Here is a 25,994-nt window from a genome sequence, read left to right as displayed (position 1 = left end):
GACCAATCATGCGGCGGCGTGTAGTCACACCCCCCAAAGTGCCACTAAAGTGGCCTTATTTACATGTTGTGTCTTCTCCAAAATTAAGTGATGGGCCAGACCGGAGTCAACTTCGTCAATGAGATGCATGAAAAAGAAGAACGTCCATAGCTAAGAGGTGAGGCTAGCAACTAATGTACTACACATGACATCGCCCACTAGTGGAAAACACGGCAGCTGCAGAGAAGTGTGATTTACCTTTAGTTCACGTGCTAATGCAAGTCATACTTCACAATATGGAGTCATTAACATTGAAAATAGAATGTTGCATGCCTTTATTAATATACTACAGGTGTTTAAAACAAACAATTAAACAAACAACTCCCTGAATCTCAGAGGGTGAGGTGGAAGGAGTAGATGTTTGCTGTAGTGTTGCTGTTCCTAAACCCACTGGAACATAATTCCCATTTAACAGGTAAAGCTAACTGCATGATTTAAAAAATAAAAAACACAAGCAGTGTACAGGAATTTGCATAAAGAGAGCTGCACGCTTCATACCACTTTTGTTTTATTTCTTTTCCACCCTGACAAACACATAATGCCAATCAAGGCAGAGCGTACGGTAAACACACAAATCAAGGGGAAATTCCAGCACTGTATGCACTGCAAAAATACACTGTGAATGATAAAACTAAGCTGACAAATGCGGCCCAATGCTCCAGTGAATCTCTAAGGGGCTGAATGGCATGGGAATGAGCTTTTAGCAGAGACACCGGGGGAGGAAGAAAGGAGTCTCATTGCAAAAGAGTTGAATTACCATATCACTGAGGAGCAAATACAAAGCTCCTTGAGAGCAGCGGGGGATCCATCATCCAGTGAAGAGCGGTGTTGAAATGTGGATATTTCTGAGCGCTCAGACACCATACACTGGTAATAAGCAGTGGGGGTGATCACACAGTTGTTTGAAGCTCACACTAAACATACTAAAAAAACATGTGAAACGAAAAAAAGAATTTTCTTGCCAATCTTTGTAAAATATGAGTTGCCTGTAAACAAATTAACATGAATTAAAGGCTTATAAATAAGAGCAAACAGTATGCGGAACACAAAAATGATTCTATTAAATGTTAAAGAGATTAGAAGCCCAAGTTTCCTCGAGCCATACAGTAGCCCAGTTTGTTTTCGTTCCCCAGGAAAGACATAAAGCCCACGTAGGCCTCGATTTGAATGGGCTGGTTAAGGACCAGCACGCCATTGGCTTTCCCGGGAACCGGCTTCAAGGTGTGGACTTTCTGTGCTGCATCCTTCAGCTGTTCACGAAACTTTTCCACCTGTGGACCAGAGAACAGGAAAATCAGAAATACAGAGAATTCAGAGCACTTTGCTGTCTGCACACTTTTTTGCTTTGTGGTTCATTCCAGGATAATAAAAAAAAGAAAAACTGTAACTGCCTCCAACTGACCCCCTCAGAATCAGCTAATTTCTTTTGGTTTATATCACCAAACACCCAAATCCTGCTTATGGTTTTTTTTTTTACTACAAGGACTATATGTAGCTTTTTTAAGGACAGAAAAAAGTCATTTATTAGATTGAAAGATAATAAAATGCTGAAAACTTGCCTAATAGATTTCAGTTTGTTCCTGTAAATCGGGAGTCTTCCTTACACATAAAGGTTCGTCATGGAGTTCCACAGGGTTCAGTGCTGAGACTCGTACTTTTTTACAACATACATGCTTCTCTAAGATAATATTACAAAATGTAGCATAAATTTTCAAAGCTATGCAGATGATATCCAGTTATGTTTATAAATTAAGCCAGATGACAAATCAATTGGTTAAACTATGGACATGTCTTAATGAATTTTCTAAACTAAGCTTCTTCTATTTCGCCCTAAAAAACCCCTCAGGAACATAATCCCTGCTTTTAATCTGACCAGTATCAATACTGATCCTGTTACATATCCTGTCTCAGAGTGACACTGAGTCTAACTAGCTCATGTATTTGTTACTTCTAGGCTGAACTATTGCAATTCATTATCAGGTTGTTGTACAAGCTCTCTAAAAAGGCTTCGGTTGATTTTAAATGCAGCAGTGAGAGAACTAACAGGGGTAAGAAAGACCAAAGTTTAATCATAACGCCTTCTCCTTAGATACAAAGTCCTGAATGATCACGTAGAACATTATTACTATCCACTCTGGATTCAGGAGACACAATCAGGGGTGGATCAGGTGATCCTGAACCATCCCTTAGTTGTCCTACTATAGGCTCAGGCTCCTGAGAGACTTCCCATGATCTACTGAGCCCTCTTCAGTTTCCACGTGTTTATATGGCACCCCTGTGTGTCTTTTCTCTCTTATGGTTTCTGTTTTGTTCTGTTTGTGGTCTCTTTTCCTGGTTCTCTATTGTTACTTTCTCCTGCTAAATGGAGTTTTTCCTTTCCACCTTTGCCAAGTGTTGCTCAAAGGGAATCATCTAAGAGTGAGTTTCCCTCTAATGCTGTCGGGTTTTTACTTTGTCTGTAACTGTTGTTGTGAACTGGCACTTCATAAATTCATTTGAACTGAACTGAATCGAATACTTGGACATCATATGGATGACTCCTTTAGTTTGAAGGCACAAGATAATCTGTGCTTGAATATCTCAGACAAAAAATAAACTAGACTTATTTTAAGGAGGTGGAGCTTGTTTGCAACAGGTTTACTGTTAAGCAAACCAGTTGTGAAGGCTGGGTCTAACTCCTGGCTGTGTCTGTGACTGCACTGATGACTCCTACCTGAGTAAATGCATGAGTAATAGCGCAATATGTGGGTGCAGCAATTTCCCTTTGAAGCTTTTCACCCTGGGGTGAAAGAAGTAAAAGAAGTGATGTCTTATTAACATCTAAACTTTTCTGCATCTCACTCTATCACATTCTCTGAGCTTCTTTTTTAAACGTTGATTTAAACAGCAATCTCTTGAGATTAAACCCAAGTGTCTAAGAGCATTAAAACAAATAAGACAAGAATAAATAAATGAAATCAAGTGATTTAAAATACCCTCAAACAAACAACAAGCAACTAGAAGACAGTGAAAACATGTTGAGAACACAATATTCCAACCTGGAAGATGTGTTTTAATTAGTTTAAAGGCCAGATGGTGCTAATAAAAGGACTGTTTTTATGCTAACTGAAAGAAAATCTATCAATTGATTGAGCTAGAATGACATTGTATGACAAAATCTTAATAAAGAGTGAGAAGTTTAATCCGAAATATACTCACGTTTGTGAACAGGCTGGATTTGTCAGCGATAAAATATAAAATATTAAAGACTCTAAATCGCATCCATTGACTGTATTGACATGACAACTCAACACAATATGGAACATGTGCTGAGACAAAACCCATCCTCTAATTTTCACCACACATTACGTCGTCTGCAGTATCTGCCCATAAACATCTTATGCTGAAATTCTGCACAAATTTCCCTTTAATGCTCTTCAGTGTCATCGCGAAGGATCTCCCTAACCTAAAACCTAAAATCCAGTAGTTTAAGTTGCCGTTCCAAAACCTTTAAATTATTATGTTTTTCCTCCTTCTCATCTGCCATGTGTTCATCCACGCAGAAGTCAATAACCTTGTGTCACAACACTATTTTTTAACTCTTAATCTATGCAGAAGTGAAAATAAAACCAAGCAGCTTGTTTTGAAGTCGAAGGGAATTTCAAATGCAACGTTTCATGAAGCTCAACAAATGCTTCTGTGTACTTTTATATACAGCCTGTCAGTGAGCTGAAAGTACAGAGGCTGTATTTGATAAATAAAATGTTAATGTATGATAATGCGACTCAGAGATGGGGAAAGATGCAAGACTGAAGGGACATGAGCGAGACCTGAGAGATTATTTGCACAAGTTAAGATCGCACATTTTATGAGCTGTAAATTTAAAGCGATTCCTTTTACAGATTTTTATTAATCAGACAACAGATCAGGATGTGATGTGCTGCTGGTGTTATCTGATGATTTCATACCATCAAATGTAATTTACAACAAACTGTTTGAGACCATTTTTACAATTTAAAACTGCCAAGCTGTTTGTTATGTGTTGGCTTTTTTGTGTTTGAATGATTCACAGGTCAGTGTTAAGGTGGATTAACAAAGTTTTCTAAAAAACGTTTTTTGATTTGTCCCTTTTTAAAAGGACAAGGATTGGAACCAAAATGAGTGAAAAAGCAGCCAATGTCCAAAGAAGGACCACTAGAAAGCCTGGAGAACGATTGCTCTGGACCACTTTTAAATTAAAAGAGTAAGTATGGCTGATTGGAAGTAAAATACATAGAAATGAGGGATGACTCGACACCCTTGCATGGTACTGTAATCTGCAGTAATGCAATGTGTTGGAGTGGTGAAGGACAGGTTGTGGGTGTTTGTGCTCACTCTTAGATTAGATCAGGGGTCACAATCACCAATTTGAATTTAATCTGGTGATTCTGTTTCGCCTCACTTGACAAATTCCACTGGCTTCTATTAACTAGGGGTGAGGGTTAGGATTCTTCCACCTGCCAAATTCAACTTTAACCCCTGCATAGATTCAGATGGCTGTTTGTCTTCAGTAGCTCATTAGGTGTTGAAAATGATGAATTACACATCAGGTGTTATCTGATACCTAATTCCAGCTACTCATTTTGCAGTGCTGACTCATTTCGCCAGACAATGACTCCCAGCACACAGTTTCATTTTTGTTCACTTGATGGATCAGTTCATCCAAATTACAAATAGGTATGTTGCACTCACAGAAGGGAGTCATGCAGCTGCTGCACACTTGAACTGTTTTGAGAAATCTGAGTCCTCACCCTGTGCCAGCCTTCACAGGAAAAGCTCCTATTGGAAAATGTTTACATTAAGATTAAAGAAGATTACGTGGAATTGAAGGTGCAGTGTTTGCGCCCACGTCCATAGGGTAGAGACTGAAACCTACACAGGGGGTGCTTCAAAACGTGCATAACCTGAAAGTGATGACACTATGAGTAGGCATACTGTCACGCCTCCAGTGACAGTATATAGACAACAGCATGCAAAGCACTGCACAGAACCAATGCGCAACCACCAGTCCAGTCGCTATATTCTATAACCAGGACACTGCTACTGGAAATAAACTCCAAATAAACCACATCTACTTACACCATGAGATAAACTGGAAAATGTTTTGTGTGTGTGAGATTTGTGGCGAACCTCTATAGAGATCCATGCATGCTTAATCAACTTACATCAGTGAGAGCAGTGAAGGCATCGCTGATGTTTCTCACGGGGTGGTACGTGAATGTGATGAAGGGGAAGTCGGTGGCGAAGGGGTTCCACCTGGAGGTAAAGGAAGGCTCTCTCAGCCGGTCCCAGAAGACTCGCACCCCTTCTCCGTTTCTCCTGAAAACGCACCAAAACACAAACATGAAAAAGTGTTCTCCTCTGCCAGTGACATCCGACTGAACCTTCATCAGATGAGTGATAGAAAGCGCTGCGTTCAAACAAACAAGTCCTTGTGTTATTTTGCGCTGGAAGCCACGCTTCACTGCCTCACTGCACAAACAGAGGCAGATACCGTAGATGCTTACAGGTGACAATTACAGGTGACACTTAAAAAAAACTGACTTATTCTTTTGCCTAAAGGTTTTAACTGAGGTAAATAGTGTTAAAGTTCCTAATCAAGCCAAATGAGCATTAACTGCATTGGGGCTGGGTAATACTGAATCATGTCAGCCATAGTGGTGTTTTTACTCAGCAATCGGTGGACCAGAACCCTCAGTCACACTTTCTCAATTTCTCTTTTTCAAGCAGGTTTATTTTTCACTTGCTACCGTCATCCCACAGTCCCGCTTATACCATATACAGTGTTTCTATCTCATCCCTGCCACACATTCATGCATGCAGATGTCAATAAAGTTGTGGTTGTGGAAATTCAGCATATGTGACGAATCCCGGCTACACACAAAAACAGCCGAGCAATGACGCCATCAAGAACAACCGGACTTTCCAATATTTCCAATGTTTGTTATCTTAGCTTCACTGTCTGCAAATATCTCTCAGAAATATATCTGAAAAATGTTTATCACACATTTCTCTTGCATAAGATGCAAATAAACAGCACACTATTTTATCCAAAATCATCATCCAGTAAACCTGTCAGCTGTGAGGGGAAATCCTCAGCTCAGTGCAGCCTCACACACCTGGGGGGTGGGGTTTGACCTGTCAGTCAGCCAATTAATTCTGTCCTATTAGTTTCTAGTAAACCTAGTGGAGTTTGTATCAACTCTGAGTTACAGTTTAAAAATTTATAGAAAATAAACAAATGTTTGGGTTTTTTTTTTGCATGTTAACCCAAATGTTTCAACATTTTAGTTTACTAAAAACATACAAAATGAAAGTGGAAGGAGCATAAATGGAACAGCTCTGTGCAGAGTGGCAGGTCATCTCCAGTGCGGTGCTTCAAACAGTTTAGCAAAAATCAGCAAACACACAAACTGTTTCTGTTTGGATCATCATCTGCCTGCAAGCCGATGGTCCAGCTGCTGAATTTTCCAGGGAGAAAAAAGTTTAAAAAAAGAGATGGAGAAAGATCTAAGAGGAGGGTGAAAGATTATTTTAAGGGACATTTGATAAACTGAAAACTAAGCTGACATTCTGGATTTTTCATGGATGTGAACATCATGTGCCGCTGAATTTATCTGGTTATTACATGTTCTGAAATGATTTGAAAAACAAATTGAATTGTAATCATTCTATTCAATGAAAATGCTAGGAACTGTACAGTAGTTTAGCTTAGGCTAAACTACTTTGGACTGCCGTACAGCAGGCTGTTGTCTTCATGGCCTTTAGGGTGCACAAAAAAAGGTGAAAAATATAAAGGTAAACTAAGGTGAATCATCATCTTTATCAGTTGATCATCTGCCTCCATCTCCTCCTCACCCTCCTCTGTCACACCAAGCCTCTGCATGTCCTCCTTCACTACATCCATGACCTTCTCCCAGGTCTTCTGGTTCTCCCCCTGCCTGGCAGCTCAAGCTTATATATATATGGACAGCCTTTATCCAGTATATCCACTATCCCTCCTCTCCACATGTCCAAACATCTCAATGTTGTGTCTCTAACTTTGCCTCCAAAGCGCTCAATCTGAGCGTTCTCCATCGTACGGTTCTTTGTGTAGAAGATGACCATAAAAAAGAAATCTGTGACACGCTGAGATCAAAATCAAAATTGCTGTTAATAAGATATATTATAATATAAACTGCAACTAAGCTAACTGGTTAGCTCTGAAAGAATGTAAAAAGGTTTAAAGTAATATAAATTAAACTTATGTTTTTTATTATATCGCCAGTTTTTTACTCCTTCAATTAAAAGCAAACAAACAGGATATCAAGTGTTGTAGAGGAAGTAGGTTGTATTAATCCGTAAATTAGATTATTATCAAGCATTAAAAAGTTATTTTCTTAGCAAATTAGCCTGTTAAACTGAAAAAAAGCAAACCGCTTTTGCTCTGATTAGATTTTGTGTATTTTCTACTGCAGTGATTTTTAGCTGATGAATAATCTGCCTCAAAAAACAAATAAAGCTCTGAGGTGTACCCCCAAAAATCTGACAAACACTGTACAGTAAACACTTTACATGCACAAATAAAACACATAGCTACCTTCTGATATTTAATTACTACATATTCGTGTATCATTTTGTTTCACTTATGTCCCTAAAGGGGACAAGCAGACCTGCTGGCTTCGTATTAACAACGTTAGAATAATAAAAATCTGTACTGATCTGTCCTCAGGGTAAATACTTAATGTGAGGGCAATCTCATGTTTGCCAGGCTCAGAGGTAATCCACAGCGTGCTCATCATATTCTCTTTATTCTGCTGTTCTTTCTTTAGTCCTTCTAAAGTAAATACTGTAGGTTTTAATGAAAAAGCCCTCTAGTCATATATTTTCTGTTTAATGAAACCTCAGAAGACTGAGAGCAAACAGACGTCTAAACACTCACAGATCCCGTCTTTGAAATGATGGTAGTGTTGCTCCACGTTTTGCAAAGATCGCCATAATTCTCTGTTTGCTGTTTATCCATCCAGTATTACGGAGGACTCACTAATAGTACTGCTGCTACTACTCAAAAGGAACAAGGTCAAAGAGAGTCCCATGCAGCCCCTCTGCACCTTTCAGAAGGTCAAATCAAATCTTAAATATATCTAAGAAAACTGGCACATGACTTCATTCATTTCAAAACCTCTGTTAAAGTTTTCAGGTATCCATGGAAAAGAAAATTTAAGTGTAAGCTTAAAAAAACAACATCAATAGCAAAAAGCTTACATATATCTTTTAGAATCTCTGGTTATATTTCTGAGTGGCCCAAGGCTCATGAACATAGATACAGCAGAGCTAAGGCAATTAACAAGGATGCTGCATGTTACTCTTTGTTCTCCTTTCTTCACATCTAGGAGTAAAAAACAAATATCCAGGGACATTTCCTTCTCTCCTAAGTATTTAATTAGTAAAGAAATTAATTTGCTGCTTTGCCAAGACGAGAGGTGAGACCGGAGAACAAATTAGACACCTGATTATTGTTAAAGGCGCTACTCCAAGAAAAACTCTACTGGATGTCACAGTACAAAATAATTTGGAGTTATTTTGGGTGTATGTTTTGTTTCCCTGCTGCACCCAGGTGGCTCCAACCTGCCAAATCCCACTTTAACCCCTGATGTTACCTCAGCGAACACGGAGGAGTAACAATGTTCCCTGCAGCACTAAAATCTCTCTGATGGCGCGCTGCTTGGAAAAATGCACGACTACTTGCAGAGAGCTTTAAAGAGCAGAAGAATAGATGTAAAGCAACAGTATTTGTGGCGGCTGAATTTGGCTCGCCAATAATGTGATTACTGCGGTATAATAAGTAAAACAATGTGTTTCGGGTTATTATGCAGGTTGATACACTGAGTCACAGTCTCTGGTAAGTGATGGTTTATTTAAAGGAAACATTACTTACAGATGTTCTTCCACTTTAACGAGCGAGTTAAAGTGTTTTCTTGCAGTGTGAGGAGGAAGAAAGATCATTTAGCAGATAAACAGGAGGCATAAAACCCTCAATATTTGCTGAAAAGTGAGGCGAGACCATCACACTGTGAAAGCCCAGATGATTGATTCAATGTATCAATGAGTACAATGTATGTGGTCTGATAAAGAAAGGAGAGGAGGTACTGGGGTTAAGACTGGACCTACATTATTAAGCAATGAAGGCATGAACATTTATTTTTTTAAAGTCTGATCTACTTGTGCAGTAATTGCAACAACAAGTTGTTTTGAGCTTATTTGACCTACTGAACTAGAACACAGTTGAGGCATTTACATAACCATACATATAAAACCAGCTACACAACCATCCCTGTTTTTTTGTAGTGTCTGTTTAACACAGCAGGTACCAAATAAACATTTACTCAAAACAGCGGCTTGACAAACTTGCTGCAACAGGTTTGACTACTCCGTCCAACACAATTACATTTGCGGTTAAACAACAAAAAGAATACTGTTGCAGCAGCTTCGTTATCCTTCTAAAGATAATTAAGAAGAAAGGCGGCGGGGAATTAACTGCTGTATATGTTTTGCTTTTTCTTCACAACATTTCGTCAGTAGAATAAAAGCAAAAATGGTGGCATCCCAATTTTTATGCCAGGAGAAGTTCAAGGTAACGTTAAACATTTAAGTCAACTGACTCAGTTTAAACTAGTTTGCAGAAGGTTCCTGTTCTGCAGGACATGCAAGTTAGCAGCACTACACATAAAGCGATGCACAATAAATCAAAGACGTGAAAGCAAGACATAAACAGCTACACAGTGAAGGCAACCAAAAGTGAAAGAAGACCAGAAGCTCTGTGAAGACCGCTTTAGTCAAAACGATATCACAGTCTTTACTTGTAGTCATTCATGTTTGGTGGCTTCAGTTCTGGGATTAACTGCACTTTCACACAAACACACACTGAAAGCCTAAAGCACTGTGAACAGCATTAAGACCCTCATAACAAAGAGTAAGTAAGTAAGTCAAAGATGGCACGAATAAGAAATGAAACAGAGGAGCTGAGGTTGGGGTGGGTTGCAAACCTGTTTGCAGGGCCACCAAAAATTGTAGGCAGGCTAAGACGACTTGCATAGTGCACCCTGTATTGCATTTTCCTAAAAGGACATCAGAGGATCCATCAGATGATTAGTGGGGATTGCAGGCTGGGATTGACTCTGTGACCTCACAGAACTAAAGCTATGCTCGGTTTGCCTGTTGGAAATGTATGGAAGAAGTTACTGCCAATCATCCAACCATCCATACATTCATTCATCTTCCCCTGAACCAGAGACACTTCATGGTAGCATTCCAGCTGTCCTTTTCCCAGTAACATTTTACAGTTCCTCCTCGGGGATCCCGAGGCGTTCCTAGGCCAGATGATATATAACCTCCCTGCCTGGATAACCTCCAAAGGTAGGTGTGCAGGAGAAATCCTTGTCAAATACCCGAAAAACAACTAGCTCCACTCAACAAGAGGAAGCAGTAAATTTACTATGATTTTCCACCAGATGGTCGAGCTCCTCATTCTATTTCCAAGGTTGAGCCCCACCTCGCTATGGAAGACACTCATTACGGTGCTGTACCTGCGCCCTTATTCTACTGGTCTTCATCCAGAGCTCATGACCACAGGTCAGAGTTGGAAAATAGATAAGACTGTGTAACTGAAAGCTTAAGACTCATCTTTCTCTTCCCCCTAGTACAATGCTCGCATTCCAGTTGACCCATCTGTTGGTCCCCATCACCCATCTCGGCACCAAGGTTTTCTGCTGGAAACCACTGGACTGCTCACTCTTGGGTGGGGGAGAGATGCTGCCCCAAGTACTTTTGGATCTGAGTGATCTGAAGGTATAGAGTGAGGCTATTTTGTGTAAAATGCAGGATCTCATTACAGTTTTTAGGGTTTTTATTAAAAAAAATCAGTTTTCAAGCTGATACTGGAATAAATGAAACTGATTTATCGATATTGTCTGAGGGAGGTTTGGGCGTTTTCCCTCTAATTTGGTAAGGTCTATGATATAAATAAAATTGAACTGAATGGAAATTTAGTTATCATTTTGAATTTGAAAGTAAAACATTTAATGGCTTGATTATTTATATAACTCTGTTAGGGTTAGAGTCTAATGCAATGGCTGGTCTATTGTAGGGTCTTGGCAGTGGTTTAAAGATTTCTGTTATGATGACGGAAGATATTCCTGAAAAGAAAAATTGAATGAAATTTTTCCAAGTCCAACTTTTAGCAGAGTTTCTTTGTTAAACACCCCACTATATTTATACGTTTTTTGTAATGTTGTTTATATGCAGCTGATGGGTTTTTCACTTTTTCTTGGAAGGCAGATATGATCACTGGAGATAAGACAAATGCCCACACACCACCCTCGCTATCACAGATTCCTGTGACGATTTCATCATTTCCTTAGGGTTTTGCACCACACTGTGGATTTAACTCATTAACCTTCTGCACATTTTTAACACTGACAATCAGGTATGAAATAACACTGAACCCACACATGACTCATCGCTGCTTATGTAGCACGGATGCGTGGAAGCACAAACACTTGGGTTTTTTCAATGTTCAACACCGTGCAGAGACCCTGAAGTGAAGACAGATTTCAAGAGGCAACTTGCGCAATTTACTAAATAAAAACTGCAAACTGTCGCTTGCAAAGTGCAACTGTAGAACGCAGCCTGAGACGGATCCTGCAATTCTGTCAGCAGCTGTCACGGCTCACGGCGGCGTCAGTGGTCGCAGTTTTTGGTGGCAAACGTACCTGCTGTTTTGCATATAATAAAAGGTGACAAAGAGGAGAAATAAATCAGGATGGAGATGATTTCCCAACAGTGTTCTCATTTCCTTAATGACCTGTCATGCCTATGTGCTCATTTTACCACATGCCTTGTGCAACAGAGCACTTCCTGCCAACCAGAATTAAACACCTGAGGCTAAACAATAGTGGTGTAGCTGTTGATATGTCACGGTCCCAGGGAGGGGCTGCATCATAATGCAATCATCTAGCCCTGTTTACACAAGTGCTTTCAAAATGACAATGTGGCTGCTGAACACTTTGTGCCTCCTCCTGAGCAAATGTTGTGCAGGGAGAAAAAGAAAAAATGGCACAAAAGCAAAGCCCAGCCTAAAAGACTGATTATATTTCAGCTCCAAGGGTGAGGATGGTGGAGTTAGGTTTGTACACACTGCCCTTTGTAAAAGTGCGCACCTATTGCCCGAGTATCAATGAGGATATAAAAAAGCTTTGGAGAATTCCACAGGTAAGCTATCACTGTGAGAGGGACCAGCCCAAACAGGCAGAGCAGGGCTGGGCTTTCCAGCCAGAGGCCTTGGAAGTTTTCACTGTGTTTATTTGGCAGAGCTGGGGTTGGACTTTCACTGCACCTTATTTCGTTACAGCCATCGAATCACACAACTGGAAAAACAGGCAATCAGGGCCGATTCAAGGTTTGCACCAAAATAAAGACGAGAAAAAGGTCAAACTGAGGAAATCCACCCTTCCCTGACCTTCCCATTGCAGTTCCACTTAATACACAGTGTTTATACAAAATGCACACATGCCTAAGAGAAACACTGTTTTCTGAGCTTTAGGGCAGGTGACGATAAATTCCTCCCTGGGCTTTCAAGCGCTTCGGACTCATAAGTCAACATGCAAGATAAATATCAATCCCAGCTCCAGTTATCATGGCAAGTGTCCCACATTGTCTGAGAGCACATAAACAAATCTGGTCTGATTGCTCAACACAGCCTGCGGGTTTGTCAGCCATCCATAGATGTATCCATCAAACAAGGTTGCACTGAAAGGACTAAAAACAGATGAAAAGCAAAGGTGGAGCGGTACGTAGAAAAACAAAGAGAAGATGGGGAATTGAGCTGCACACATGATCAAACTGCTTATGCAACTTCTGAATCCTAAAACATACAGCCGTGATACTGTACATACAGTCGTGTATACACTGCGATATCATAGCTGCAGGCTGTTGGCAATGATGTTTCCACCGTGAAAAAGCAGAGTCCACAAGCTGAAAGCTGCTCCCCAGGTGTTTGAATTTACAGCGGCCTGCCCCAAACCATGAGTCTGAGTCTACTGCCGTTTATTAATTCATACTGTACACCACGGGTGCAACCTGCGTACACACTCTGCTCTTCATTTATGCTTTGGGCTTCTTAGCTTGTTTGTTTCCTGTTGTATTTACAGTTGGAACAAGACTTGCACTACAGGTAGAGCTACAAAGCTAGGCATTATATTCTTACAGTTAGGTACGTTTTGCAGGGCTTTGTTTCACTTGTGCAAATTCAAACCTGATTGTTTTTTAATTTTGCATTTTATGCAGAGGACAGTTTGTGTTTTTAAAAGTGCAATTATGGCAAAGCCCACTGAACCTTTTTTGCATGCGTTTCAGGTTTACTGTTTAGTTTGATCTAAACAGACTACAGACTGAACACATTCCTAAGTCCTGGTCCTGGTAATGAGTTGATAGTCCATCTCATGATATTTTTAGTGCTTCCTTTGTGTCTCTTTGATTAACTTTGCTTCGGTTTTCTTTCCTGTTCACTTTTGAAGAAATCCAAATTCTACCTATTCATAGCACCAAATAAAAGATGGCCGTAGCCGTAACTTCACCTTAATGGAAATAAAGGATCCAGTGGTGGACCATGCAAGCTCAGCAAACATTTACTGCATACTTAATGTTGACTGTGGCACTTGCACAAATTTATTTAACACTTTTCTTCATAATTTTACTGATACAAACGTGAAGATGAGACAGTGCTTTAGATTGTTTCACCATTAACATGAAAACAGATTCATTAAATTTTTTTTTTTGCAAATTTGTATTTATGTGACTAACTACGGAACATTTGCCCATCAAGTTTGAGTTCAAAAGGTAAAGTTTAAAAGATTGTCTTATTTTTCTTTATGATAAATGTACAGATTGAAAAATCTAGCTGGGTTATAATACAAATATATGGAATTAACCTGCTTTGGTTTACAACAGCTGCAGCTGCTTTCACTTAATGCTCATCTCATGAGGTCTGCAACTGTATATTTTGCTGATAATACATTAAGTACCTACTTTGTACTGACTGCCACCTGCTGTCTGAACGTATATGCTGCTTTAGTTTGTATAGGTGTGGTCGAATGACTTTACTACAGCCTAAAAGCGGAATAAAAACATCACGTTTAACACACCATTCATCTGTAACATACAAGTTAATTACCTCGCTTGTATGAGTGAGGAAGCATTTTATTTATTAAAACTATCCGATGAAGATGGGGGCTAAATAAGAGTTGGCTACACACATTCTGAAGCCTTACAGAGAGAAAAGTATCCGACCAGATGAGAAGCAAAGGAGAGCAGAGCTGGGATTACTTCTAGCCCTCTTAAATATATATTTTTTCTTACAACAGTTACTGAAGCAACCTCTAGCGGGGCTTCTTTAAACCTCCACACCCAGCTCTCTCAGACAGGAATAAAAAAAATAGATGATGTGCTGGGTAATTAGATTGTCTAGACAGTTTGGAAAGAAGGCACTTAAAACACATCTTTCCCCACAGATGCGGAAGAAACTGTGCTTTTTCTTCACGGGTGCACCTGGAGAATGTGTGAAGAAAACAAAATAATCAGGACTAAAAATACTGACACTCCCTCCACGGTTTCCAGTAGCATCATCAAGGTTTCGGGAGACTGGTGGGGTGCACACACACACGCACAAATAAGAGGTACTACACACACAGTGCGCTTTCTTCTGAGGAAGTTGGGAACACTCGAGGTCAACTGTTCAGAGAAGTGCTTTCACTCAGGAACTTTAATTGTATTATTACTTTTAGGCAATCAGACTAAAAATGGAAATAATCAAATTAAAGAGTCAGCCTTTGATGTCATCTCTGTGATGCCGTGCCTTTGATATATAAATGTAGCCAACAGTAGTACATTTAATGCCACAAACTGCCTCACTGCGGTCAGACAATGTGCTGATTTTTTGCCAGAGCCGTATCCCACACCATGAAAGGGTTTTTGGATGCGATCCTATCATCATCCATGATGACATCTAACATGAGGAAATGTGATGTGGCGTGCTCCTGACTTGAACCTTCCCTTCACCGAGGGTGCACACTGACATCAAGTGGTCAGATGACAACTGTCAGCATTCAAATCACGCTGCGGCTGCCTCGAAGAATAACAGCACAAAATCACACAGGTAGCAGAATTTCTCTGCTCTAGGTCAGTAAATGAATTGTTTCATCACTCTGTGAGCTTTTTGATTTATAAAGGAAGAAGAAGCCTTTGTATTTTATTAATGCAGCCCCGCTGGGTGGGATCAACATTGCAGACGGAGGTGGAGCATAGCATATTCCTGATAAGGGAATGCAAACCAACAGGCATTTACAGGGTGCTTTTCCAGTCATACTGACCATCCAAAGCTTGTTTACACTATAGTGAGCAGATCCCAACAGACAATGCAAACAAATAGGTACAGGTATTTGAATGTAATTTTCCCAGCTCCTGCGTTAAGTAAATGCAGTGAACATATGGCGACCTGTTTCTTCAGCTGCTTAGACACATAATGATGACTACAGCATTTTTAATCTGGCCACTTGCCTTTGCTGATAGTACAACAGCACATTAATCATTATCCATCCACAAATAAATATATACATATATATAAATACTACTTTCTGGACAACTTATACATTCAAGGATTTTCTAGAAAGATGCTGGAAACAATCCCAGCTGACTTTGGGCCAGTATGTTACAGGGAGAGCAGAGACATTCCAACTAGGAACCTTCCTGACGTAAGACTTAAGGGGACAGCGCTGCAAACTGCACCACCATTACTTCCCTGCATTATTGTTTGTGTTTTTTAAATACACAGGAAGTAACTAGAACACCTGCATTCAATTCGCCTCCAGCAGATCACAGTTAAATAGTTTCACAGCTCTGTTTTGTGTCCAAAGATGTGAAGACACGACACAATTCAAAAACCAATGGCTTAAGCCAAATGCGTACTGCAGGTCACATGGATGTGTTCCTCTGGACATCGGCTCCACACAGAAAATTCTGACTTTTACATTGGTAGCTCAAAGTACACCACTGCAACAAAGACTTTCTCAACACGACTGTAGTGGCCTAACATTGTTGTTTATTTTTTATTAAATTCATGTTTTACGCAACCTTCAGTGAACACCATTTCCCATAAGCCCTGGGGTGTTAGCGAGACACATGTTTCGAGTGAACAGAAACTCATAGAGGAGCTATGGGGACATGACGTCATGACTTTGGCTCTGTCTTTTCTCTGTTCGCCACTGAGCTCCTCCATCACTCAGAAACGAATCATTAACGCTGCAGCTCATCTCCCCAGCCGGCCTCGTATTAAGGTGTCGTGTGGAAACAAAGTTTTCGTGAAGCGTCAAAAGAGGAGCGAAGCAGGAAGATTCATTTCCATATATACATGAACATTACTGTAGATCGGTTTCTCTCAAAACAGGAACGACCTAGACAAAAAAAAAGAAGACACTTCCTGGGGGAGAGACGGAGAGGAAGACGGGGAATGAAAGGGAAGGAGTGCTGAAGATGAAGACAGAAAGAGGAAATGTTTGAGGCTCCAGTCTTTCTCATTTGAAACCGTCTCTTTACTGCCGGACTCCCGGGTGGCTTCCACGAGCATTTTATGTATAATTTAATGTAATGCGCGGAGATAAAACCTCCAATAAAGGCCGCGCTCTCTAAGCTCTTCACAGCACATTACGTTTTATTCATCAAATTAGTTTTAGTTGGTTTGGTATCCCCTGAGCCGTCTTTAAAAGGTTTAGATGAAAGGACTGCATTAATTTTGCCACTAATCAGTTAAGTGACAGCTCCATGTGACAGCTCTGCACTCCTTACCCTCAAAAACCTCGCTGCAAACACTCTCGCCATGCCTGCTGTCCCCATTTGCTCCTTGCACCGATCCGCCGCACACATTTCACACTTTCTCCTACATCTTCTAATGTTTCTTTAAATTTGACACCGTGTTATATGATACTAGATTAAAATCAGCTGTGAGATGATTACAGACCGGCCACAAATGTGACCGGGCATGTTTAACGTTGAGGCGTAACGGTTTATCGACGAACCAAAGGGACTTATTCTTCACGGGGAATTGAGCTTTGTGAAACAAATTAAAGCAGAGTGAAGATAATTGGAGCTAATATTTATAATTCTCCAGGCAGGATTTTAGTTCGTTAATGACCAACTAAACCCCACAAAGAGCAGTTTAATGTAGTGTTTCGACAGTGTCAGGAAGCACTTTTCGTGGTTATGATTCAGAGCCACAACACTTTAAACTTCTGCATTTAACCCTGAAGTCACCAAACTAGTTCAGGGACTAAAATGACCGTCATAATCCCATTCGATTTTGTACAGTAAAACCTTTTTTCTTTAATTAACGCCGCTGTTTGCTCTCGTTCCCGCACCAATGTGAAATTCCTGCAAAAATTTGTAGGCATACAGGACATTTCTCGAGCTCCCCCTTTTCTTTTTATTTTGCTTCCTAGGACCAAGACGAGGAGTCATTTTTAAAATGGTCTTGAGCAATAGTTCTGTTTTTTCAGTTACTCTATGGACTCTATGGCTGCTTATTCTCCCATTTTCAGTCCAGTCCTTGCATCTGACATTTTTCAGAGGTTTTATTTGATCTTTTTTCATTGAGCCACTCACTGAACTAACCCAAACAAATCAGACAACTTAGCAAAAAACGATTTCAAATTGCATCCTTGGGCATTCGTCGATAGCAAAAAGCTACTTTGGCTCATCTGTTATTCACAAAGGCTCACCACAGCAGGTAGCTCCACATGTATGATTTGGCAAATTTGTTTTACATGCAATGGCCTTGTTAATATTAGAGTCAAGGTCTTTCACTTGTTAGGCAAACGTGTAAACCACTAAACAATAAAATCACTACTTTATGTTCTAATTTAGTTGAATCTATAAAAAAGGAAACTGGAAAAGTGGAGGACAAATGAAGAAGTTTCAGGCCTAAGAAACTATCTATAGCATATAGTATCGTAAAGTCATGTCCTTAAGAAACAGGAAGCAACTTTTCACAGAAGCCTCATCAGAAACGGTCTCAGCAGAATTTACAGCTGTCATTTCTAAGGAAGGGAAAGAGGGAGAAAAGGCTGAGGAATGCCAAATGACACAAACACTCAACTGAAAGCCAGTAACAACAGGTCTGATGGAGAGATAAAGCCAACTTTGACATTTTCGGTTCAAATCACAGTAGGCATGTACAGAGAGCCATCTGTGAAACATGGTGGAGGCTCTGTCGTGGTTTGGGGTGTGTTTCAGATAAATCTTGTCAAAACTGATGAAATGACAACAGCTGAAAAGTATGATTTGATTTTGATCCACCATAGCACTGTTGCCTCATAGCAAGAAGGTCCTGAGTTCAATTGCACCATCAGGCCGGGGTCTTTCTGTGTGGAGTTTGCATGTTCTCCCCGTGTTTGCGTGGGTTCTCTCCAGAAACTCCGGCTTCCTCCCACAGGCCAAAGACAAGCACTTAGTGGGGATAGGTTAATTGGAAACCCTAAATTGCCCATAGGTGTGAACGTGAGTGCGAATGGTTGTCTGTGTCTATGTGTTAGCCATGCAACAGACTGGTGACCTGTCCAGTATGTACCCCGCCTCTCGCCCTAAGGCAGCTGGGATAGGCTCCAGCGCCCCCCACGACCCTGAAAAGGGTAATCAGAAGCAAATGGATGGACATATAACACCATCTGCAAAACATCTAATTGGCAAAAGCTTAATTTTTCAGTATGACAGTGATCTTAAACACACTACCAATGCAGTAAGACATACCTGAATAGAAAAAACACAATGGAGCACTAACAGTCATGGACTGGCCTCCACAGAGCCCAGACCTCAACATTGTTTTAGCAGTGTGGAATCACGCTGACAGAGAATAAAACAAAAGGCAGCCAACATCCAAAGAAGAGCTTTGATTGTCCTTTAAGAAGCCTACCTAAAAGAAGACTACTTCAAGAAATGACAAAAAAGCTGAACAACAAAGTTCAGTCTGTGTTGACGAATAAAAGTCAGACCAAATATTGACTTTGAAGCTTGGCAGGATAGTACAAACACTGTTTTTGCCTTATGTAAAGTATTTCCATGTATGTTTGCACATTTCAATTAATCACTGAACCTAATTTAAATTTTCCAGAAAAATGTAAAGAAATGAGGGCTGGGTTTTGCACAGGACTGTAGATGATAAGCATTAGTAATCAACTGACAGTCGTATTGTTTTTGACTGTCATTTTTTCAGTCAACTAACCCTACTCGGTGACTCGAATCTTAAAGCTTAAAGCTTAGAAAGAATGTTTTACTGTTGGAAGAAATGAGCGGACTTACTCCAGCAGGGAGCGCTTTGGGAAGCTGAAGGTGCCGTGGGAGATGCGGTCCACAAAGTTAAGGGGGATCCTCTGCATCTGGTCACAGTTGAACATCATGAAGTCGTACTTGAAGACCAGGAGAGACAATTCTGTGATGAGAACGATGCGCTCCTTTTCATTGTTCCAGTGATCCACTCTGAAACAACCAAACAGTGTGTGAGCAAGTTTATTTCACAAAGTGTGACCAAAAGAAAAACAGAACGCCCTGAGAACGCACGGAAAATCTCTCATACTTTCATATAAGCCAGAAAAAAGCAAGTTTTTGAATGTTAAATAAAAAAATATTTCAGCTTCAGTATTCAAATATTACAATGTCAGCAATCAAACTGCTTCAAACGAAAGGTATTCCTAAGTCATTTTGCTTTCACTGACTCGTCATAGTCTTGTTCAAGTAAACAAACTTGTTTAGTCACCTGCTATAAAGATGGATTAGCAGCATTGCGGTATTAGGAAACAGCATCAGCAATAAGAAATTCAATCTCACTCAAGCTGTTAAGCTGATATCATCAATTAATGAAACACTGTATATTAAATCTAAGTAGGTTAATTTTGCAACGCACTGTATTTGCTGACAAATTCATTTATTACTTGACTAAAAACTTTTCAAAACAAAACACTTAATGAAATGTTTTACATTTTTCATCAGCGAGTTTAAAAAATAAGCAAAAATAGCCAAAAATGATTGGAATTCTGGAGGTCATATAAAGTTAACACACACGCACACATATTGTAGAGCTGCTCAATTATGTACTGTTACAGTTCACAAAGTTAAAAAAAAAAAATGCCCTGGGCAAAGATCATACAATATGGATGTAAGCATTTCTGAAGCCCTAAATTTTTACTGGAAAAATGGGCTTTCTCTTATGCCCTCAAAATGTCTCCAAAAATGTTTGCAGTACTAATTGAAATCACAAAAACAGCATCATTAAACACACATACATCCACACACTCCATCCCTCACCGCTGTGCAAACAGCTAATTCATGGTGGCATGGATTCTCTCGGAGAAGCTCCCTTTCTTACAGCCCACTGAGCTGGGTGCACGTGGTCACCTCAGAGTGAAACACTCCTGATTGCTGCTGGCATCCGTAAGCCAGAGAAGACAGTTCACTGAACAGCCAAAGCTTTACAGAAAGGTGTGGGTGAAGAGCTGTGACTGTGCTGATGAAATGAGTTAACCTTGACTGGGCACGGACAGCAAGCATGCTACAGATGTGATGCAGAGATCCACGGTCACACTGCGGGTGGGCTGACATGCTGTTAAGCACTCGAGCCTGACACAACAAACTGTTGGTCAGGAAGAAGACAGAAACCGACAGGAAGTACCTCTGCAGGACGCTGCACACTGTTTGGTAGGGTACATTTTGAAAAATAGTTTGTTTTCTTTCCACTAGCTTTTGCTACGGCTAGCAGACTGTTAGCATAGCTTAAAATCTCAAAGGAGTTGATGAGTGGCCGTTGATCAATGAGCTCAACTGTGTTGCATAAAACTGAGATAAATATCTATCTATCATCACGACAGTTGACACAATTTGCCAGAAATGTCTTTATCTCTGGTTGCCACATTGCCGCCCCTTCAGAAATATAGTTGCATACAACTCTAAGCTAAATATTAAGGCACAGTGGCTTCTAAATGGATCTACCTTGAGACAATGAGATCTATGTATGCTAAAAGTAAAGGCAGCTAGAAAACAGGACAGACCAGGTTTTATCTCTGGACAATCAAAAGAAGCATTTCATTGCCCAGAGTTACCCAAAGTATGTAAAGTATGTCTTTAAGTAACTTAAAGAATCTTCCAGGGCTTTTCTGAAAATTTACTGATGGAAGATAGTGTAACTAACATTATTTCTCTCATTTTTCCTACATAAAACACACCACCTAGTGTATTTTTAAAAAGCAATTGAGATGACTCTTTGTAAAGCAAGTGACAACCTTCAGCTAAGCCAAATTTGAGGAATTTCTCATGCTTTGCTGACATAAGTCTTCGGCCTCCCTTGGGGCAAATTCTGGCAGCAGAGTCGCAAAATTACCACATAATGCACTCTTTCTGTTGCTTGAAGTCTACGCTGGCTTCTATGGCCATGATAACAGCGGGCCAAATGTAGGACAGGCGCTAACGTGCGTGTGTGCGTGTATGCACCCAGAACCGCATAAACTGGAATGCATTATTCATTCTCACATGGCCAGCCTTTTAAATGTTTCCTGAAAGCTTGTGCAGGAATGATGCAACCTGACATCACATCGAGTGCACTTTGTAAATGTCTTGCAGTCACTTTGTGTTGCTCTGCGTTCAATCACTATCTCTGCTTGAGATTAAGAGGTATTCGAGGAGGGGTTTTTTGGCTTTGATGAGAACAGAAACATTTGGAAATATAGCAAAAATAAAATATCAGCTGTCTTTCCATTTATCCTGCAGATGCACACGAACTCCACAATTCACACACACATTCATACAAACACTTTTTTCTACGTCTAAGTGTTTTAGATGTAAAAAACCACACACATTCACATTCTGATGAGTGCATTAGGAGCAACTCGGGGTTCAGTATCTCGCCTGAGGCTACTTTGGCATGCAGATTGGAGGAGCCGGGGATCAAACCACCATCCTTCAATCAGTGCATGACCCGCACTACCTCCTGAGCCACAGCCACCCATTAGCTGATCAACCTGCGTGTGGCGAGACAGGAAAGGCTAGCTAATTAGCAGGAACTGAACTTTCAAAATAAGTGCAAATGGACTATCCACTAGTAAATCGATCACATCGTTCTCTCAAAGACATGAAAAACTTACAGTAACTGGAACACACCTGAATACAAGTTTGAGTTAGCTAGGTCAGGACAGAACAGAATATGATTTGAATGAATTCATATGAATAAACACAATATGAAATTGCTCATTTATTCTAGTGTTTTCAGTCATCGATTATCGGGGATGGGTAATTAATTTTCACAAAGGCCTCTGTGAGAAACTGGGACTGCTATGGAGAACAAAAACCAAGAAGCTTATCAATAAATAAAATTAATATTGAGCAGAACCGAGTTTAGATTATTTGTACAACAGCCCCAGCTTCTCGTGGGCCCCTTGGGAAAATGAACGACCGACCTCGATATATAAAAACAACTCAAACGTAAAAGCTGATACAACATTTAAATGGATTTTACAAACGGCTTAGGCTCAGGTTAAAGAAAACAGCCCTGACTAGCAGAACTCATCCTTTTATACATGTTGCAGCACTTTGGGTGTCATGTTTCCTTTCTGCTCTTTAATGTATGACCTCTTTTACTTTGTTTGACTTGGTTTCTACTGCGGGTTTATTTCCCTTTTAGTCCATGAAAACAAACTTATGTTTAGTCACAACTCATTTAGTGTCACCTCTTTTCTCCAGTCTGGTTATAATAAAACAAATGCATTCAAAAAAAGACTTTTAAATTCTTTCGGTACAAGTGTACTACTACATTATAATGAATTATTAGCCTTTTATTAAACGTTTGATAGAGTTTCTAAATGCTAAATGTGGGTGATGGTGTGGGGGTGAGGGTAAAGGTAAAATGTTGCCAGAAATGATAAAAAGGTTTTCAGTTGGCGCACAAGGCGCCGCGCGTTGACACAAACATGGAGGTGTATAACAGAACATGATCTCATGAACTCACTCTGCCATCAGCCAAACGCTGAGAACGCTGCCATCTACCTCCTCATTCACCAGAGCTTCAACGTCTTTGATGGCCTGATTCAGAGTGCCAGGCTGAGGAGACAGAAATGCACGGGTGTCACTTTCTAATTTTCCATTGTGACAATCACAACGTGTGCACAGAAAGCTTAAGGGGTAATCTTTGAGGCAGATGTGCAGCTGGGACTAGTAAAATGTCAGCGTGTGTGCGTGTCAAACAAAATCACAATAAACACAAGCATGAAGCCCGGGCGTGTGAAAATGTCTGCGAATGAAGAGAGCCGAGCGTGTAGAAATGTGAGTAAGTCAGGTATTTGAACACACGAGGGAACACTCCAGCGCCGAACACACTGTCAGCTGTGAGCATTTCTGGTTTTGAATGCTCTGCCAGTCTTGCACTTTATGTTTTATTATTTCAATGCCAAGCTGGAGAGAGTGAAAAGATTAGGAGTTCATATTGAGGTGCTCTTGACAGTCATTCTGTAATCTGAGGATGGTGCTGAGCTGGCCTGGCAACATGGCAGGTATGACTGATTTCCCCTCAAAATCCAAAACAACAGGCCTGCAATGAACAGAATCTTAGCGATGCTGATAACGTTCAGCTTGTTGTTGGTACTTTTTTTGAGCAAAAAAAAGGTATTTCAGCCTATATACTCATTTTTTTCTGACTCGCCTTTATTATCTTTGGTGCTATACAGATTATTTACATGGTTCTGTTGAAACCTTTGCACACTTTATACTTTATTATTATTTAAAAATGAAGTTTTTGATGACGTTACCCAGGTGTGTCGTCCACTCTTGGCTGAGTTTAAGCCACAGACAGGAAACATCTTTGGCATGTGTCAGCCAAGTTAAGTAAGAGATGAAAAACAGGAAGAAGCTTGCTCCTTCGAGCCAGATGAGCTATTTTGTCATATGGAGTCCTATGAAATGACAAATTATATGTAGTGGCTCCTAAATATAGTAAATAAAGAAGATAGTGTATTTAAAAATGAAAGTATTCTAAATAAAAGTCTAACCCAGGCGTCAGTGCGCTTACAGAAATGTGTGACATTTACTGGGAGCACTTTGTGTCAAGAGGAAACGCTGATGATATTTTACCCTTAACACGAAGTACTTCCTTAGTTTAAACTGGTCCAGAGTGGGCTCCACCAGTAGGCGACGGCCCTGGGTAGAGGTGGTCACGCTCTCCGCCGGCCGCTCCTGCGCGTCCCCTTTGCGGCCAGCAGCTGGCTGAGAGTCCTCCGGAGGGGTCGGAGAGGAGCTGAGATCAACCTCCTCCTCCACCTGCTGCTGCTGCTCTTCACTTCCTTTAACTACTTCATCCTCCGCGTCTGCCATGATGAGGCTTCACAACTCTTCTGTTAAAAGAAGTCAGAATACTGATGTGTCTGGATCTGATTCTGTCGGCGCCTTCACAGCGACGGGTTTAAGAATTCCTACACTGAGTTTTTCCGAATCGATACTTGAGTCGAGTTATTCTTAGAAGCTGGTAATACAGGTTTCTTACCTCAGATTATAGAAGGCGCAGTACGTGTGGAAAGCTACAGTAAGGCAGGAGCAACAGGTGCACAACTTCCTTGTTCCGCGTCCAGTGTTTGTTTTGAATGGCGGCGGACACGAGCGCTGACAGGCCTCACGTTTGCGCACATCCGATTTACACAGACAGCACATCAGCACATGGTCTGCGCTTCTGACAGCAGCGCACTGGAAAGTCAAGTTCATCTTATAATTTATAACTGCAGTGCACAGAATGGCCAGTGGAAATCAGAATGAAGTTCATTATCCGCAATCATATGTGTGATATTATTGGATCAAAATTATGGATCACTTCATTATATATAATTTTATCCTCTGCAGATGATTTAAATTACTTATATACAGCAAGGTAGCTTTATTTTTATAATATAGCATTATAAAACAGTATATTTATATTTTAAAACCTGAAAATTTTTAAAATATAAATATACTGTTATTAAATAACCAACTATTATTAAATAAGCAATATTAATATTAAATAAGTCCAAATACAGCTGTACTGGTTGTTCCACGCACTCATCCATCTGCTTTGGGCATCCAAAGATTAACAGTACTCAACAAATTCAGTGGCATTAGTGGGACTGGTGTCACCCCATGTGTCCCCCCTGGACACGCCCCTGTTGTTGTGACTCAGACTGACTTCACTTACAAATTGCATGGACAGATTTAATTAAGGGGTCCATAGAGCAAATATTTTGGCACCCCATTCACTTAGCTTGTTGTGCTCCCTGGAGTGAATCAGCATAACTGACATGAAAATTATATTGATGTAATTTTTCTGGAGAAAACTTTGTCCTCCTCAGTGCTTCACCATAAATTATATGGTACTGTCTGCTGGTTGGTTTGTGAAATAGACCCAGCTTTTAAACAGCTGGTTTGAGTTTCGGACCAGTCTGATATATACTGATTCATGTCCATCTACACAAAATGAAATGTTTTTAGCTTTAAAGGGTGTAAAAAATACATGTTTGGAAACTGAAGAGGCTGACTTTCGCTTTAAAACCTCAGCAGCTCAATTTTCTTGGTTGCTAGGGTGATGTATCGGCATTGCAGCCTCTCGAAAACGTATGTACTGTACCTGCCTTTCCAGCTGTGCCAACTGTCATGAAAAAATGGGACAGTTTGTGTTCCTGAACATGAATAACTTGCTTTTTCATGACTATTTAATTTGCCATGAAAATGGGCTGAAATGTAACATAATATTGGAAAATGATACTAATGTGCACTGAAAGCTTTATTCTAATTAGAGATGCAAACCGTTTCCTGACCCTTTTATTTTACAGACCTTTACCAAGGGATCTGTGAAACAC

At 40.3% G+C, this 25,994-nt stretch overlaps 1 protein-coding gene across 1 annotated transcript; it reads right to left on the bottom strand.

Annotated features, from left to right (window-relative positions):
• Window positions 1-297: 297 nt before the first annotated feature.
• tprg1 (tumor protein p63 regulated 1) lies at window positions 298-24,811 on the bottom strand. The gene is made up of 6 exons (XM_031730527.2): window positions 24,656-24,811; window positions 24,247-24,506; window positions 23,129-23,220; window positions 19,438-19,614; window positions 5,223-5,376; window positions 298-1,310 (listed from the first exon to the last, which is right to left on the bottom strand). Exons 2-6 carry the CDS (start codon window positions 24,484-24,486, stop codon window positions 1,116-1,118), a joined length of 858 nt encoding a protein of 285 aa, XP_031586387.1. The 5' UTR covers window positions 24,487-24,506; window positions 24,656-24,811; the 3' UTR covers window positions 298-1,115.
• Between the last annotated feature and the right edge of the window lie 1,183 nt (window positions 24,812-25,994).

The sequence above is a fragment of the Oreochromis aureus genome, linkage group 23 (assembly GCF_013358895.1).
Source record: "Oreochromis aureus strain Israel breed Guangdong linkage group 23, ZZ_aureus, whole genome shotgun sequence".
Classification (NCBI taxonomy): domain Eukaryota; kingdom Metazoa; phylum Chordata; class Actinopteri; order Cichliformes; family Cichlidae; genus Oreochromis; species Oreochromis aureus.
The sequence above is the reverse complement of the archived record's forward strand: the minus strand, read 5'-3'. Positions and strand labels throughout refer to the sequence as shown.